We start from the raw sequence: 12,699 nt of genomic DNA on the forward strand, positions 1-12,699 counted from the left end.
ACAATCCTTAGGAAAAGCCTGTTGCCTTCAGCACTTGAAATTTAGCGGATTATATAATAGCTTCGTCTTGCTTTTTTCCTTCTTAGCTGGTCAATTACTTTTTCTGAATACATATGATCCTATAATCTATCAGGCTGTATACGAAGTTGCTTTTTTTAAATCTAAGTATGAATTAACTTCGGGAATTCCCTATATAATTCTAGTGTACATCAGTAAGGAACGGATTTGAATTTTCATAGTTAGTCTTGATTATTAAATTTTTAATAAAATCCATTGAAGCCATAGTGGCTGTCGTATAATTCATTCTACGTAGTATTAAGTGTTTTTTCTTAACTAAGTTGTAAATGTCCCAGGCGTACCTCAACGCAGCACGGAAGCTCACCCACATTTACGGATGAAATAGAAGAAGAACCAGACGAGGTTTGAAATGTCGGACCCGGCGGCTCAGGCCCAGCAACCCCGGCACCTCCAAGCCCAGTCGGCTGCCGGGTCGACTGGGTCCGGTGCCGCCGCTACGACCGGCTCCGGTTCGGGCAACAGCGACCCGGCGAGGCCTGGGCTGAGTCAGCAGCAACGCGCCAGCCAGAAGAAAGCCCAAGTTCGAGCTTTTCCTCGGGCGAAGAAGCTCGAGAAACTTGGCGTTTTCTCCGCCTGCAAGGTAGCTAGCTCGCCACTTCCCTTGGCTGGCCAAACTTCAAAGCAAGGCATTCCACTGGAATTATTTTATTTATACATTGAACTTGTCCTAAACACGCAGCTAATATAAGCTAATGTTGACGTTCCCATCTAGCTAGCTACCTAGCTGTATTCATCTTTATTTAAACATAAATGTTAGCTTAGCTTCAACTCTCCTAATAATCAAATCGATGCTGTCCACTCTGTGTTGTTACATTGTTACATTGGTTCACGTTCAGGCCAGTGACACATGTAAATGCAACGGATGGAAGAACCCCAACCCCCCCACGGCACCCCGAGTAGACCTGCAGCAACAAGCCGCCAGTCTGAGCGAGCCTTGCCGCAGTTGTGGACATGCCCTGGGTGGGTATCGACCGACACACTAAACCAGCATCCTTTATACACGCTGTGACAAAAGTCACCACATACACTTCCTTCTTTTATTTTTTTTTTTTCATGTATCATTTTGAGAGATGTGAGACGACAGCTCAGTTTTTAATTTTTGTAAGAATTGTCATTCTTTTACCAACGGCTCACAAGGTTGACATTGAAGCACCGCTGCAAAATTGCCGCCTGCCAAGACGTTTTTCTGTCCCCAGTGCCAGTTAGTTTTATATTGCTCAACAACCTGAAGTCGGCATGGGTAAATAAAGCCTTATCCCTCTTTAAATCAAAATTCTGGGGTTTGGAGTAACAATGTATCAAATAGGTCATGTAATATGTACTCTTTCTTGATAATGTGATGTTAAATCCTCCCTCATTTAATAGTGTTTTGAGAAGACTTTTATCGACAGTTACGAATTTTCAGGTGCGCTGCGATTTTTCGCGAGTCACATGACCTGCGTGCGTGGATGTGACGTGTTATGTGCCGTTCCAAACGCTCTATTATATGGGACACTATTTATGCCCAGCGCTGATTTCTCTGATTCATCCTCATCTGATGAAGAAATAGCAGAATCGGTTGATCGGGAAGACAGGAATACTTCAATACAGATTTGAACCTGTGGCTGGAGATAATTTTGATGGTTTGATGGTTCTTCGGGCGGAATGACGCGAAGTCTGACGAGCTCGCTCCGTAACAGCACGTAACATGTCACATCCACGCACGTAGGTCATGTGAATCGGGAAAATCGAGGCGCCCCTGAAAATTTATAATTGTCGATTAAATAAATCTTCTCAAAACACGATTAAATGAGATAGGATTTAATATCACATTATCGAGATAAGACTACATATTACATGACCTGTTGGATACATTGTTAATCCGAACCACCGGAATTTCGCTTTAAGGTTCCTGAGTACTAGTACAGATCTCTCGATAGGCTTACCTTGGCTTTGCTTACTTCAGAAATTTTGACCTCTCATCGGTGGTAGTAGGAGACCTTCCGCTCCATGGTTTGTCAAGGACAGATCCATTCACCCATTTTCCAAGCCTCTTATCCTCTCAAGAGACAAGGGGAATCCTGGAGCCTATCCCAGCTCACTTTCAGTGAAAGCCAGGCAACAGTACACCTTGAACTGGTCACCAGTCACTTGAAGGGCGCCTATTGGTCCTGTTTGGTGAAATTTGCCATTGATAGCATATCTTGTACTACATTCTTGTGAAGCTTTATGGTTTTCAAACTGGTGCTGAACTGCTATTTGGGGACAAAGAAACACGCCAGACAGTGACTTTGCAACACTCCACCAATGTCAACTGGTCAACCATGCTTAGAAAAGGTTGAAACAAAGGCTAAGCTGTCAAACGCTAATGGATTTATGTCTCAGAATCTTTCTTAAAAAAAAAAAAAAAAAAAAAACATAATTATTCAGGAAATTAAAAAAAAAAAAAGTATTTTACTTACTAAGCATATTGTCATTAATGTTGGTATTACACCTTATATTTCTATCTTTTACAGTAATAAAATAGTTTTACTAAATCATGTTAAATCATTGGAAAAAAAATATTGATTCATAACAATGGTATCAATGTTGCTGTTGCAAGCAGCCGCAGTCTGCAGTTGTCTTGAGCCTTGTGACAAGTGACAACTTGAATATTTAACAGAGTAATGACTCTGTTTACATATATCATCTTAAACTATTTTACAGGACAAATGGGTTATGCTTTACAAAAACGATGAGCTGACAAGGCAGTGTAAGAGGTGGGGAGCCATCGCACTCGCAAATCTGCACAGAAAATCACACGCATAAAATTTGCTACGGGTAGAAAAAAAAGATATTGAAAGACGTTGCTTATTTTGTGTGGTCTTGACATTAATTTACGTGTTTATTTCATAAACGTTAACAACAAGCCTGCTCCTAAACAATCGGGGGCGGATCTGTGCACCCCTGAGATACATTGAAAACATTTCTGGGATATAACACAGGTAATGTTTCAGTATCTAACTATAATAAGTATGACATCGTGATTTACTTTCACTTGATCTAAGTTCTAACGTTAGACTAGTCTGTCCATATATCTAAATGTGAACGGTCATTTTCCCCCATGGTACCGGATTATCTTGAAGTTGAAAACGTTTCCCCTCTGCATGCTTTAGGGAGATATAGATCATCTACTGCCAGCTTTCATCAATGGATTGACAATAGATAGCGGCGTAAATATTGCGAGATTTTAACAATACATCATGATTGATTTGATAATACAAATATTTAGTTTTGTAATTGAATATCTATTGACCTCTTTAAAAATGTCTGTCTCAGTCTGTGCAGTGTCAATAAATTATGATTATGGTATTAGGTAACAACTACAGTACATACTCTAGTATAACGACTCAGTAAGTTGTTTTTAGGTCTTGAAATTCCATCCCTAATCACACCCGCAACTTTATATCTGCGGGCATAACTGGTGGACCACACCTGCAACTTTATATCTGCGGGCGTGACTGACCACACCCGTACATTTCTCAAATGTGAGTGACTGGTTACAGGTCTTCTTGCTGCACCAAAGCATTATATCTAGTGATTTTTAACAAACCAGACCTACTCAAATGTACCAACCCTAGCTTTTTATCAACCATTATCATTGATGGAATAACTCAGTGTGGGGGTGATATTGTGTTAACTAGTGCAACTGTGACAACATTTTTTAATATGTTCCTCTTAACTTGAATACATCATGCGTAATCCCAGCGACATCCTGCCTCCATTCCAACACCTCTTTGTGTCTTGCAGCCGACCACGTCTCTCACCTGGAGAACGTGTCCGAGGACGAGATCAACAGGCTGCTGGGAATGGTGGTGGATGTGGAGAACCTGTTCATGTCTGTGCACAAGGAAGAAGACACGGACACAAAGCAGGTCTACTTCTACCTATTCAAGGTGAGCACGCACATTAAATCAGCGTATAAGGCAAATCAAGCTCAATCCGATATGAGGTAACATAAAGAACAATGTTCCCTCTAATTTTTACGTCTGAGCAAACACGCTTAAACCCGTGAGCGCACCCTTTAACCACTGTTAGCAACAGCAGACGTATGCACTGCGGTCGATCAGTGTCATCCATTGAAGTTACACGGCTCATTCAAAGGTTCAGATTACATTCCCATCAGAACATTTTTGAGAACAATTTTGTGTTTTTTTTTTGCAAACTTACATTGCAAATATCAACAAACAAACAAAAAACATTACAATACAAATGCATCCAAAGCTAACTATTAACTATAAATTTGAAATGTCGCTTCCATTTTTGTATCAATTTTTTTTAACCCACAATGATATCCTCGTCTGTTTTTCTTGGTCTAAAACTGAATTATTGGTTGCAGAATATCTTTCGCAATGCATGTTGAAAGCCGAATGATGCTCCAAAACAGTGGTGAATGTTATGTTGCCTCCTATATTTGAAATACAAAATTAGCTTTTTGGGCAATGCATTATCTGTGCTTTCATCCTCAATCAGGCTGTGCCAAGGTGGAATTTTAACATTATGCACCATCTCATCCTGCACTTTGTACTTTGGCTTCAGACCAGACCTTTCTCACTCAAAAAATAGAAAATATCATCCAATTTCACCACTTTTTCTTCTATGATTCACATATCCTGGTGTTTGTAATTCTGAGTGTACCCCTTTAAAATGGAGGAGGGCTGTGTCAGGTAAACTCGGAAGTAGAGTGTGTGGCCGAGGTCTTTGTGAGAGGCAGTGTGCTGCCGTGTTTAAAAAAAAAAAAAAAAAAAAAGTCAGGCTGTAGTTCACTGCGCTGGCTCTGTTTTCCGCTGCGCTGAGTGTGCGACAAGTGCGCAGCTGCGCAGCTTAGAGGAAACGTTGATAAAGATATGCCTGTTTTTTTGTTTTGTTTTCTGTAACCACAGTTGCTGAGGAAATGCATCCTGCAGATGAGTCAGCCAGTGGTAGAAGGATCATTGGGCAGTCCGCCCTTTGAAAAACCCAACATTGAGCAGGTGAATGTCACTTCAAAATCTTTGCCTTAAATATCACTATTCATTTAAGATTAAAGGTACCACTTGTGTTCTTTTCCATAGGGTGTGTTGAACTTCGTGCAGTACAAATTCAGTCACTTGGCGCCCAAAGAGCGCCAAACTATGTTTGAGCTGTCCAAGATGTTCCTGCTGTGCCTCAACTACTGGAAGCTGGAGACGCCCACGCAGTACCGGCAGCGCACGCAGAAGGACGACGGCACGGCCTACAAGGTTGACTACACGCGCTGGCTGTGCTACTGCCACGTGCCGCAGAGCAACGACAGCCTGCCGCGCTACGAGACCACGCACGTCTTCGGACGCAGCCTGCTCAAGTCCATCTTCACCGTCACCCGCCGACAGCTGCTGGAGAAGTTCCGTGTGGAGAAGGACAAGCTTCTGCCGGAGAAGCGCACGCTCATTCTAACTCACTTCCCCAGGTAAGCGCACATCAGCATACGTCTCAATCCAACATATTTTGAGCCCCAAAGAACTAGAATTGGCGAACTTTCAACAGGATGTACAAAACGTTTATGGCTGCCACTAAAAGTGCAATGGTGGTGTAAGTCCAAACATCTGTCAATATTTTATGCAAGTTAAATAACATTTACTTACAATATATTGACATCCAGGTGCACTGGCATCCATTTTACATTATTAATTGCACACCATTGAAGTTTTGCATCGTCTTTTTGGAACACGAGTTGAATTAATCTCGTCAGGTTTCTGTCCATGCTGGAGGAGGAGATCTACGGGGACAATTCGCCCATCTGGGAGACCGACTTCACTGTGCCTGCTGCCGACGGTGCGCAGCTGGGACAACAGACAGGTGAGGTGGGCAAGAGGGAGATGTTGTTTTTTTTTTAAACCTCTAACCCAGGGGTGTGAAACTCGTTTCTATCGTGGGCCACATTGTAGTTGAAAAATCTTTAATTGACCCATCATATTTACACATTAAAATTTATCAACTAGTTTTGGAATCAGAAATCAAGGGTAATTCATTTTTCAGTTATTGTTGATGTTTGGTAAAACAAAAATGTTTGCGATACCTCAACATCGTCATTTATGATATGACAGTTTGAAATTTTGGTCCATAAAATCATGTGGCTGGCCCCCGGGCCTTGAGTTTGACACCTGTGCTCTAACCTCTAAAACAAATACACGATCACCAGAAAAATACGACTTTATTCTTTTGATGTTTGATTGATACGCACATGGGTACGTAAATTGTCACAGCAGGAATATTCACGCAAATTCACAGATGTTGGTCATGTAGAAACAATAAAGTAAAAATACTCGGGGCAACATTTCCAAAATAAAAGTAATGTAAATGTAATCAAGGCAAGAAGAGAAAAAAAAAAACCCTGACCTTTGTTTCATGTTGGTGTGCTAAGTAATGGTCTACTAATATTATAATATATTATATAATGTAATATATATATATATATAAAATATAATCTTACAAATTTTTGGAAACAAAAACACATTCTCAAACTGACTCTTTAAAATAACTTCTCCTTTTATCTTTGTTACTTTTGTCTTTTTAAAAGACTGAAAAATGCTTTTCTTATTTCTGCAATTAGTAAAATGTAATTGTTCAGAAAAAAATAATTTTATTGCTTAAAAATAACTACATGCTATATATGTGATTATTCACCAAATAATTTAACAGTTTTCATGAAAAAAGATTAGGGTAGTCAGATTTTTGTTTTAAAAAAAATTGCTTTATTCTAAATTTTTAAAAATAAAATTCAAACTATGAACAATGAAAATGTCTTTATACTCATAAATTGCAACCTTTATTCTTGAACAAAATTGTTTTATATTAAAAAAAAAACATAACTGTCTCTTGGACAGCTGGTGAAATTATGCGTGTAATGTGTTCCAGTGATCAGTCCAGCGGCGGTGTCGGGCTCATCGGCCCTCTCCAAGGCTCTGAACGCGGGTTCGTCTCTGGGCGGTCTGGACGCGACAGGTTCAGAGCCAGTTGCAGGTTCGGAGTCTTTTGATGAGGTTGTGGCTGTCGCTAGTTCTTATCCTCCATGGATTGTTAAATGTTCTTCATTTTCAGGCGAGAAGCGTAAACTCCCTGAGGCCCTGACGCTGGAGGACGCGAAACGCATCCGCGTGATGGGCGACATTCCTATGGAGCTGGTCAACGAGGTCATGATGACCATCACAGACCCTGCCGCCATGTTGGGTCCCGAGGTCAGTCACTTGATCCTTCATTTTAGTAATATTACCATTTATCCTACTAATACCTTGATACTTTATCTGAACAATTTTGTTTTGATAGCATGCCTGTATTATTTTTCTTGAAAAAAAATTCTTCATTCTCACACTATGCTTTTTTTTTTCCCTCAAAATATAACTCTTAACGCTTACTTTTTAATGAAAAAATATCTAGAATATTTTTTTGCAGTTAATTATATATTTTCATAAAATATGAAGGTTTGCAGGTTTTCACATTTTATTTTGGAAAAATGTCATAACGTTTTATGAAAATAAATACACTGTAAAAATACATTATTTTATCTACAAATAGATTCTCATAATATTCAGACTTTTTTACTTGGGGAAAAAAAAGTTTATTCTGGTAACGTTTTTTTTTTTCCTCAAAGATACAGCCTTATTGTCATATTTCGACTTTCTAAAAAAAATGATGTACCTTGAGAAAGTACTTAATTTTGTCAGGGGAAAAACTTTTTTTTTGTTTTTCTTTTTTGTATCCTAAAGTTCTTAAACATTTTTTGTTGTAAGGTTTTTTTTTTTTTTTTTCTAAAATCAACCTAGTGTCATGGGCAGACAGAAGAGATGTGATGGGCTACGTTTTCCATTTTCAGACCAACCTCCTGACGCCCAACGCGGCTCGCGATGAGACCGCGCGTCTAGAGGAGCGTCGCGGCATCATCGAGTTCCACGTGATCGGCAACTCGCTGTCTCAAAAGTCCAACAAGAAGATCTTGATGTGGCTTGTGGGCCTGCAGAATGTCTTCTCGCACCAGTTACCTCGTATGCCCAAAGAGTACATCACGCGCCTCGTCTTTGACCCGTAAGATTTCTACCAGTCTCATGCCTCATGCCCACTCCATATGCCTTTTAACTTTTTTTTCTTAACGGCACAAAGGAAGCACAAGACCTTGGCCCTCATCAAAGATGGCCGCGTCATTGGCGGCATCTGTTTTAGGATGTTTCCCACTCAGGGGTTCACAGAGATTGTCTTCTGCGCTGTCACCTCCAACGAGCAAGTCAAGGTATGCCAAACTAGCTTCCTTTTCACTCATTGTATAACTACTGACGGGGGTTAACTTATTTTTAGACAGTCACTTTACACAAGTGTTTTGCAAACTGGGGAGGCACAGATCTCCTGAAAAGGGGGTGCGTCCAAAAAAGTTTGAAAACCAGTGCTTTAAACATTGCCTGGTACTAGTTGGACTATTTTCTGTTTCCAATATTTTCTTTTTCAGTACTTTTTGTACTGTTTCCTTGAGAAAATCCAATCACTTGATTTCAGGCTTCTCGACAACTCGGGAATGTCTGGACTATTTTAATTCATATTTCACGTTTACTTAAGCACCATAGAGAGAGTATTACATCCCAAATACCGTAATTTCCGGCCTATAAGATGCAACTTTTTTACACGCTTTCAACTCTCCGGTTTATGCGGTGATGCGGCTAATTTGTGCATTTTTTTCTAATGGCCGCCTGGGGGCACTCAAGCGAAAAAGCTAAGAGTGAGACCAGTGTAATATGAGGAAGTGACTTTTACCGGCCCTGTTAGTGCTGCGCTAGCGTGTTACTTCCGTGTCTATGATTTTAACCAGTATGTTATTTTTTTAAGCGGCCCTGTTAGTGCGGCTCTAGCGTTAGCATTAGCGTGTCGCTACCGTTAAACTCTCTGTGTACTGTCTTTCTTTGTCAATTTCTCGTGTTTCAATGTGGGCACTTGCGGCTTTTACACAGCTGCGGCGTATGTATGTACCAAATGGTATTTCCTTGACAAATGTAGTGGGTGAGACTTATAACCAGGTGCACTCTGTAGGCCGGGAATTCCGGTACTAGAACCAAGGTGCTTTGGCAAAATATGTTCACTTTAATGAGTTTTATTAATAATAAAAGAGAAACTTTTTTTCTGGAAAAAAAATCCAACTATTCTAGAATTTTGTTGACATTATTCTCATGCTGTCATGACTTTCATAGTGTGAGAAAAATCTGATATTCTTCTCCCCTCGTCAGGGTTACGGCACACACTTGATGAACCACCTGAAGGAGTACCACATTAAACACAACATCCTGTATTTCCTCACCTACGCCGACGAGTATGCTATCGGCTACTTCAAGAAACAGGTGAGCTCCCCGCTCTGTACTTCCGAAGCATTTTTTTCCTCAAATTGAGCTCATTTTCTCCTTTTGGCAGGGCTTCTCTAAAGACATCAAAGTGCCCAAGAGTCGCTACCTGGGCTACATTAAAGACTACGAGGGAGCAACCCTGATGGAGTGCGAGCTGAACCCCAGGATTCCCTACACAGAGCTATCACACATCATCAAGAGGCAGAAAGAGGTAAGCCGTCCAACATGACACAGTTCTAAAAATGTATTACCGTAATTTCCGGCCTACAGAGCACACCTGCTTATAAGCCTCACCCAGTACATTTGTAAAGGAAATACCATTTGGTACATACATAAGCCCCAAGTACCCACATTGAAACACATGATATTTACAGAGAAAGACGGTACACAGAAAGAGTTTTCAAAGTTTTAATATCTTAGCTTAACTTAGCTACAAACAGGGCCATTAAAAAAAAAAAATCATACCGGGGGGGGGTGTCAGTTGTTGATATGTTGAAAAAAAAAAACATCTAAGACACGGCAGTAACATAGCAGCAACACGCGAGGGCGGCGCTAACAGGGCAGGTTTTAAAAAAAAAACATACTAATAAAAATTACTGAGACACAGCAAAGAGTGGTAAAAGTCACTTCCTCGCCACATTGATTCCACCGTCTCACTCTTACCTTTTCCGCTCGAGTGCCCCCTTGCAGACGTTAGAAAAAATGCACAGATTAGCCGCATCACCGCATATGCTGCAGGGTTGAAAGCATGCTCAAAAAGTCGCGACTAATAGGCCGAAAATTACGGTATATTACCTATATTTATGGAGCCCCTTAAAAAACATGCTTACACAGTGCTTTGAGAGACCAACGCACTACATAAAAGCACAGTAGGATACCAACGTCATAAATATATAAAAATCTACTGCCGGGTTGTTTCAAAGTCGAGGCACTCCGATGGAAAATTCTTTGACTCTTGGTTTTACACCTTGACTTTGGAACAACCAGAAGGCCTTCACCTGAGAATCTGAGGACACGGCTAGGCTCATAAGTGGTTTAAAGTTTGGTTATGTAGCTCGGAGCCGGTCCCAAATGCGCTTGAAAAGTCATCTGTAAAATCTTAAAATCGACTTTGTGGTGGTAAAATTTGAGCAATGTGATTTTTTTTTCTTCCTTCTTTAATACTGGTGATGGCATCCTCCCACTCAGATCATCAAGAAGCTGATTGAGAGGAAGCAGAATCAGATCAGGAAGGTCTACCCGGGCCTCACGTGCTTCAAGGAGGGCGTGCGGCAGATCCCTGTGGAGAGTATTCCCGGCATACGTGAGTGTTTGCGTCTCGATATAATAACACTATGTACACGACCCCTCACGTCGTTGATGTCCTGCAGGAGAAACGGGATGGAAGCCAAGCGCCAAGGAGAAAGTGTAAGTACAGCATGGATTTGGTACCTCTGTTTTGTTATTGGGTCACAGGAAAAGGCTCTAAGGCAGTAGCACTGAGGTTTAATATGTATATTTTTTAAATTTGTCATGTATACCTCTCATATGCTTGAAAATCAGATTACCGTAATTCCCGGCCTACAGAGCACACCTGGTTATAAGTTTCACCCAGTACATTTGTAAAGGAAATAGCATTTGGTACATACATACGCTGCAGCCGTGTAGAAGCCGCAAGTCCCCACGTTGAAATGAGATACTTACAAAGAAAGACGGTACACAGAGAGTTTAACACTAGCATCTCCGCGCTAATGCTATCGCTGCCACGCTAACAAGGCTGGTTAAAAAGAAAAACATACTGGTAAAAATCACTGAGACACTGCAGTAACAGGCTAGCAACAGGGGCAAACCGGTAAAAGTCACTTCCTCTGCACATATATTCCACCGGTCTCACGCTTACCTTTTCCGCTCGAGTGCCCCCTTGTGGCGGTTAGACAAAATAACTGCATCAGCGCATAAACCACACGGTTGAAAGCGTGTGGGGGAAAAAAAGTGCCGTTTTTATAAGCCGGAAATTACAGTCGTTTTATGTAATCAAAGTTCTAAGCTGTTGTATGGTATAATAGTGACACATCTGTTTTTCCTCAAAAGAGGTCTTTTTTCGTATTAAATAATTTCAAATGAGAAATGAGGTGTTATCATCAGGTTTTGGTGCAATGAATTATGTTTTTTTAGGAAAGAGGTGAAGGACCCTGATGTGTTGTACAACATGCTCAAAAACTTACTGGCCCAGATAAAGGTAATGTACTGGTAATCACATATCCAGGTTAAAATGCATTTCAACGCAAACATTTAATTTTTTCAGGTCGCAGACTAAATTTTGTACCCAACTTGTTGTTATGATATTGACATGCGTGCGCAATCTTTCCGATGATTTTTGCAGACTCATCCCGACGCTTGGCCGTTCATGGAGCCCGTCAAGAAGTCCGAAGCGCCCGACTACTACGAGATCATCCGCTTCCCCATCGGTACGCTGATTACATATCCATAGATAATAATGATACGACATGACATAGTACAGTAGAGTCTCTGTTCTTGGACATCCCCGTTCTCAAACGAATCTGTTTTCAAATGAAAATTTCGAGGGTTTTTTTTTCTGTTTTCGAACAAAAATTGGTACTTGAACGCCCCCAACAAAGCCCAGAAATAACAACGCATGCGGCTCGACCAGCAGACCCACCCACGACGCGCTTTGTTATTGGCAATTCGAACGAACCCCCGAAAAAAAACCGGAAATAACAGAACTTGGTTGGCGGTTGATTCGGTTTTCGAACGCAAATTTTGCGATTTTTCTCGACCACAATCCGTTCTAGAAGGTGGTTCGAAAACCGAAGCTCTAGTGTATCTAAAAGATCCTAAAGATATGACAAATATTAAATAGTTTATTGAAGTTTGCCTTTTCTTCAAAAAAAGTTATCTTTTTCTTTTAATCAGTCTCCAATCGCAAATTTGCGCTCACTAGTTAAAGCAAAAAATTCGGCCAATGGCAGCTCGTATCTCAAAAAATTCAAAAGTTTGCACCATTGTAACTCGAACATGCCCGCAGACCTGAAGACTATGACGGAGCGCCTGAAGAACCGCTATTACGTCACCAAGAAGCTGTTCATCGCCGACCTGCAGCGGATCATCACCAACTGCCGAGAGTACAATCCGCCCGACAGCGAGTACTGCAAGTCGGCCAACACGCTCGAGAAGTTCTTCTACTTCAAGCTCAAAGATGGCGGCCTCATTGAGAAATGAGCTTCGTGGGTTTTTTTTTTTTTTTTTTGGGGTGGTCGTTGTTGGG

The 12,699-nt window shown here is 41.0% G+C and overlaps 1 protein-coding gene across 2 annotated transcripts; it reads left to right on the forward strand.

Moving 5' to 3' along the window:
* The first annotated feature begins 119 nt into the window (after positions 1-119).
* On the forward strand, positions 120-12,698 carry kat2a (K(lysine) acetyltransferase 2A). 2 transcript variants are annotated; one of them, XM_061845976.1, is made up of 17 exons: positions 123-658; positions 915-1,038; positions 3,847-3,992; positions 4,980-5,069; positions 5,151-5,524; positions 5,807-5,913; positions 6,973-7,077; positions 7,156-7,292; positions 7,928-8,136; positions 8,212-8,338; positions 9,321-9,431; positions 9,502-9,645; positions 10,623-10,737; positions 10,805-10,841; positions 11,589-11,652; positions 11,797-11,881; positions 12,460-12,697. In XM_061845976.1, the coding sequence occupies exons 1-17, from the start codon at positions 428-430 to the stop codon at positions 12,651-12,653; spliced, it is 2,400 nt and encodes a 799-aa protein (XP_061701960.1). In that variant the 5' UTR covers positions 123-427; the 3' UTR covers positions 12,654-12,697. The 2 variants fall into 2 exon arrangements, with proteins under 2 accessions (XP_061701959.1, XP_061701960.1); XM_061845975.1 differs by having other exon boundaries at positions 120-658; positions 6,973-7,292; positions 12,460-12,698.
* Position 12,699: the final 1 nt, after the last annotated feature.

The sequence above is a fragment of the Syngnathoides biaculeatus genome, chromosome 16 (genome assembly GCF_019802595.1).
Source record: "Syngnathoides biaculeatus isolate LvHL_M chromosome 16, ASM1980259v1, whole genome shotgun sequence".
Classification (NCBI taxonomy): domain Eukaryota; kingdom Metazoa; phylum Chordata; class Actinopteri; order Syngnathiformes; family Syngnathidae; genus Syngnathoides; species Syngnathoides biaculeatus.

Bases quoted from the DNA above. Each gene is read 5' to 3' on its own strand.
- kat2a (XM_061845975.1), top strand. From the start codon at position 428: ATGTCGGACCCGGCGGCTCAGGCCCAGCAACCCCGGCACCTCCAAGCC. The intron at 9,646-10,622 runs GTAAGCCGTCCA...CCTCCCACTCAG, and splicing joins TCATCAAGAGGCAGAAAGAG to ATCATCAAGAAGCTGATTGA. The intron at 10,738-10,804 runs GTGAGTGTTTGC...GATGTCCTGCAG, and splicing joins GGAGAGTATTCCCGGCATAC to GAGAAACGGGATGGAAGCCA.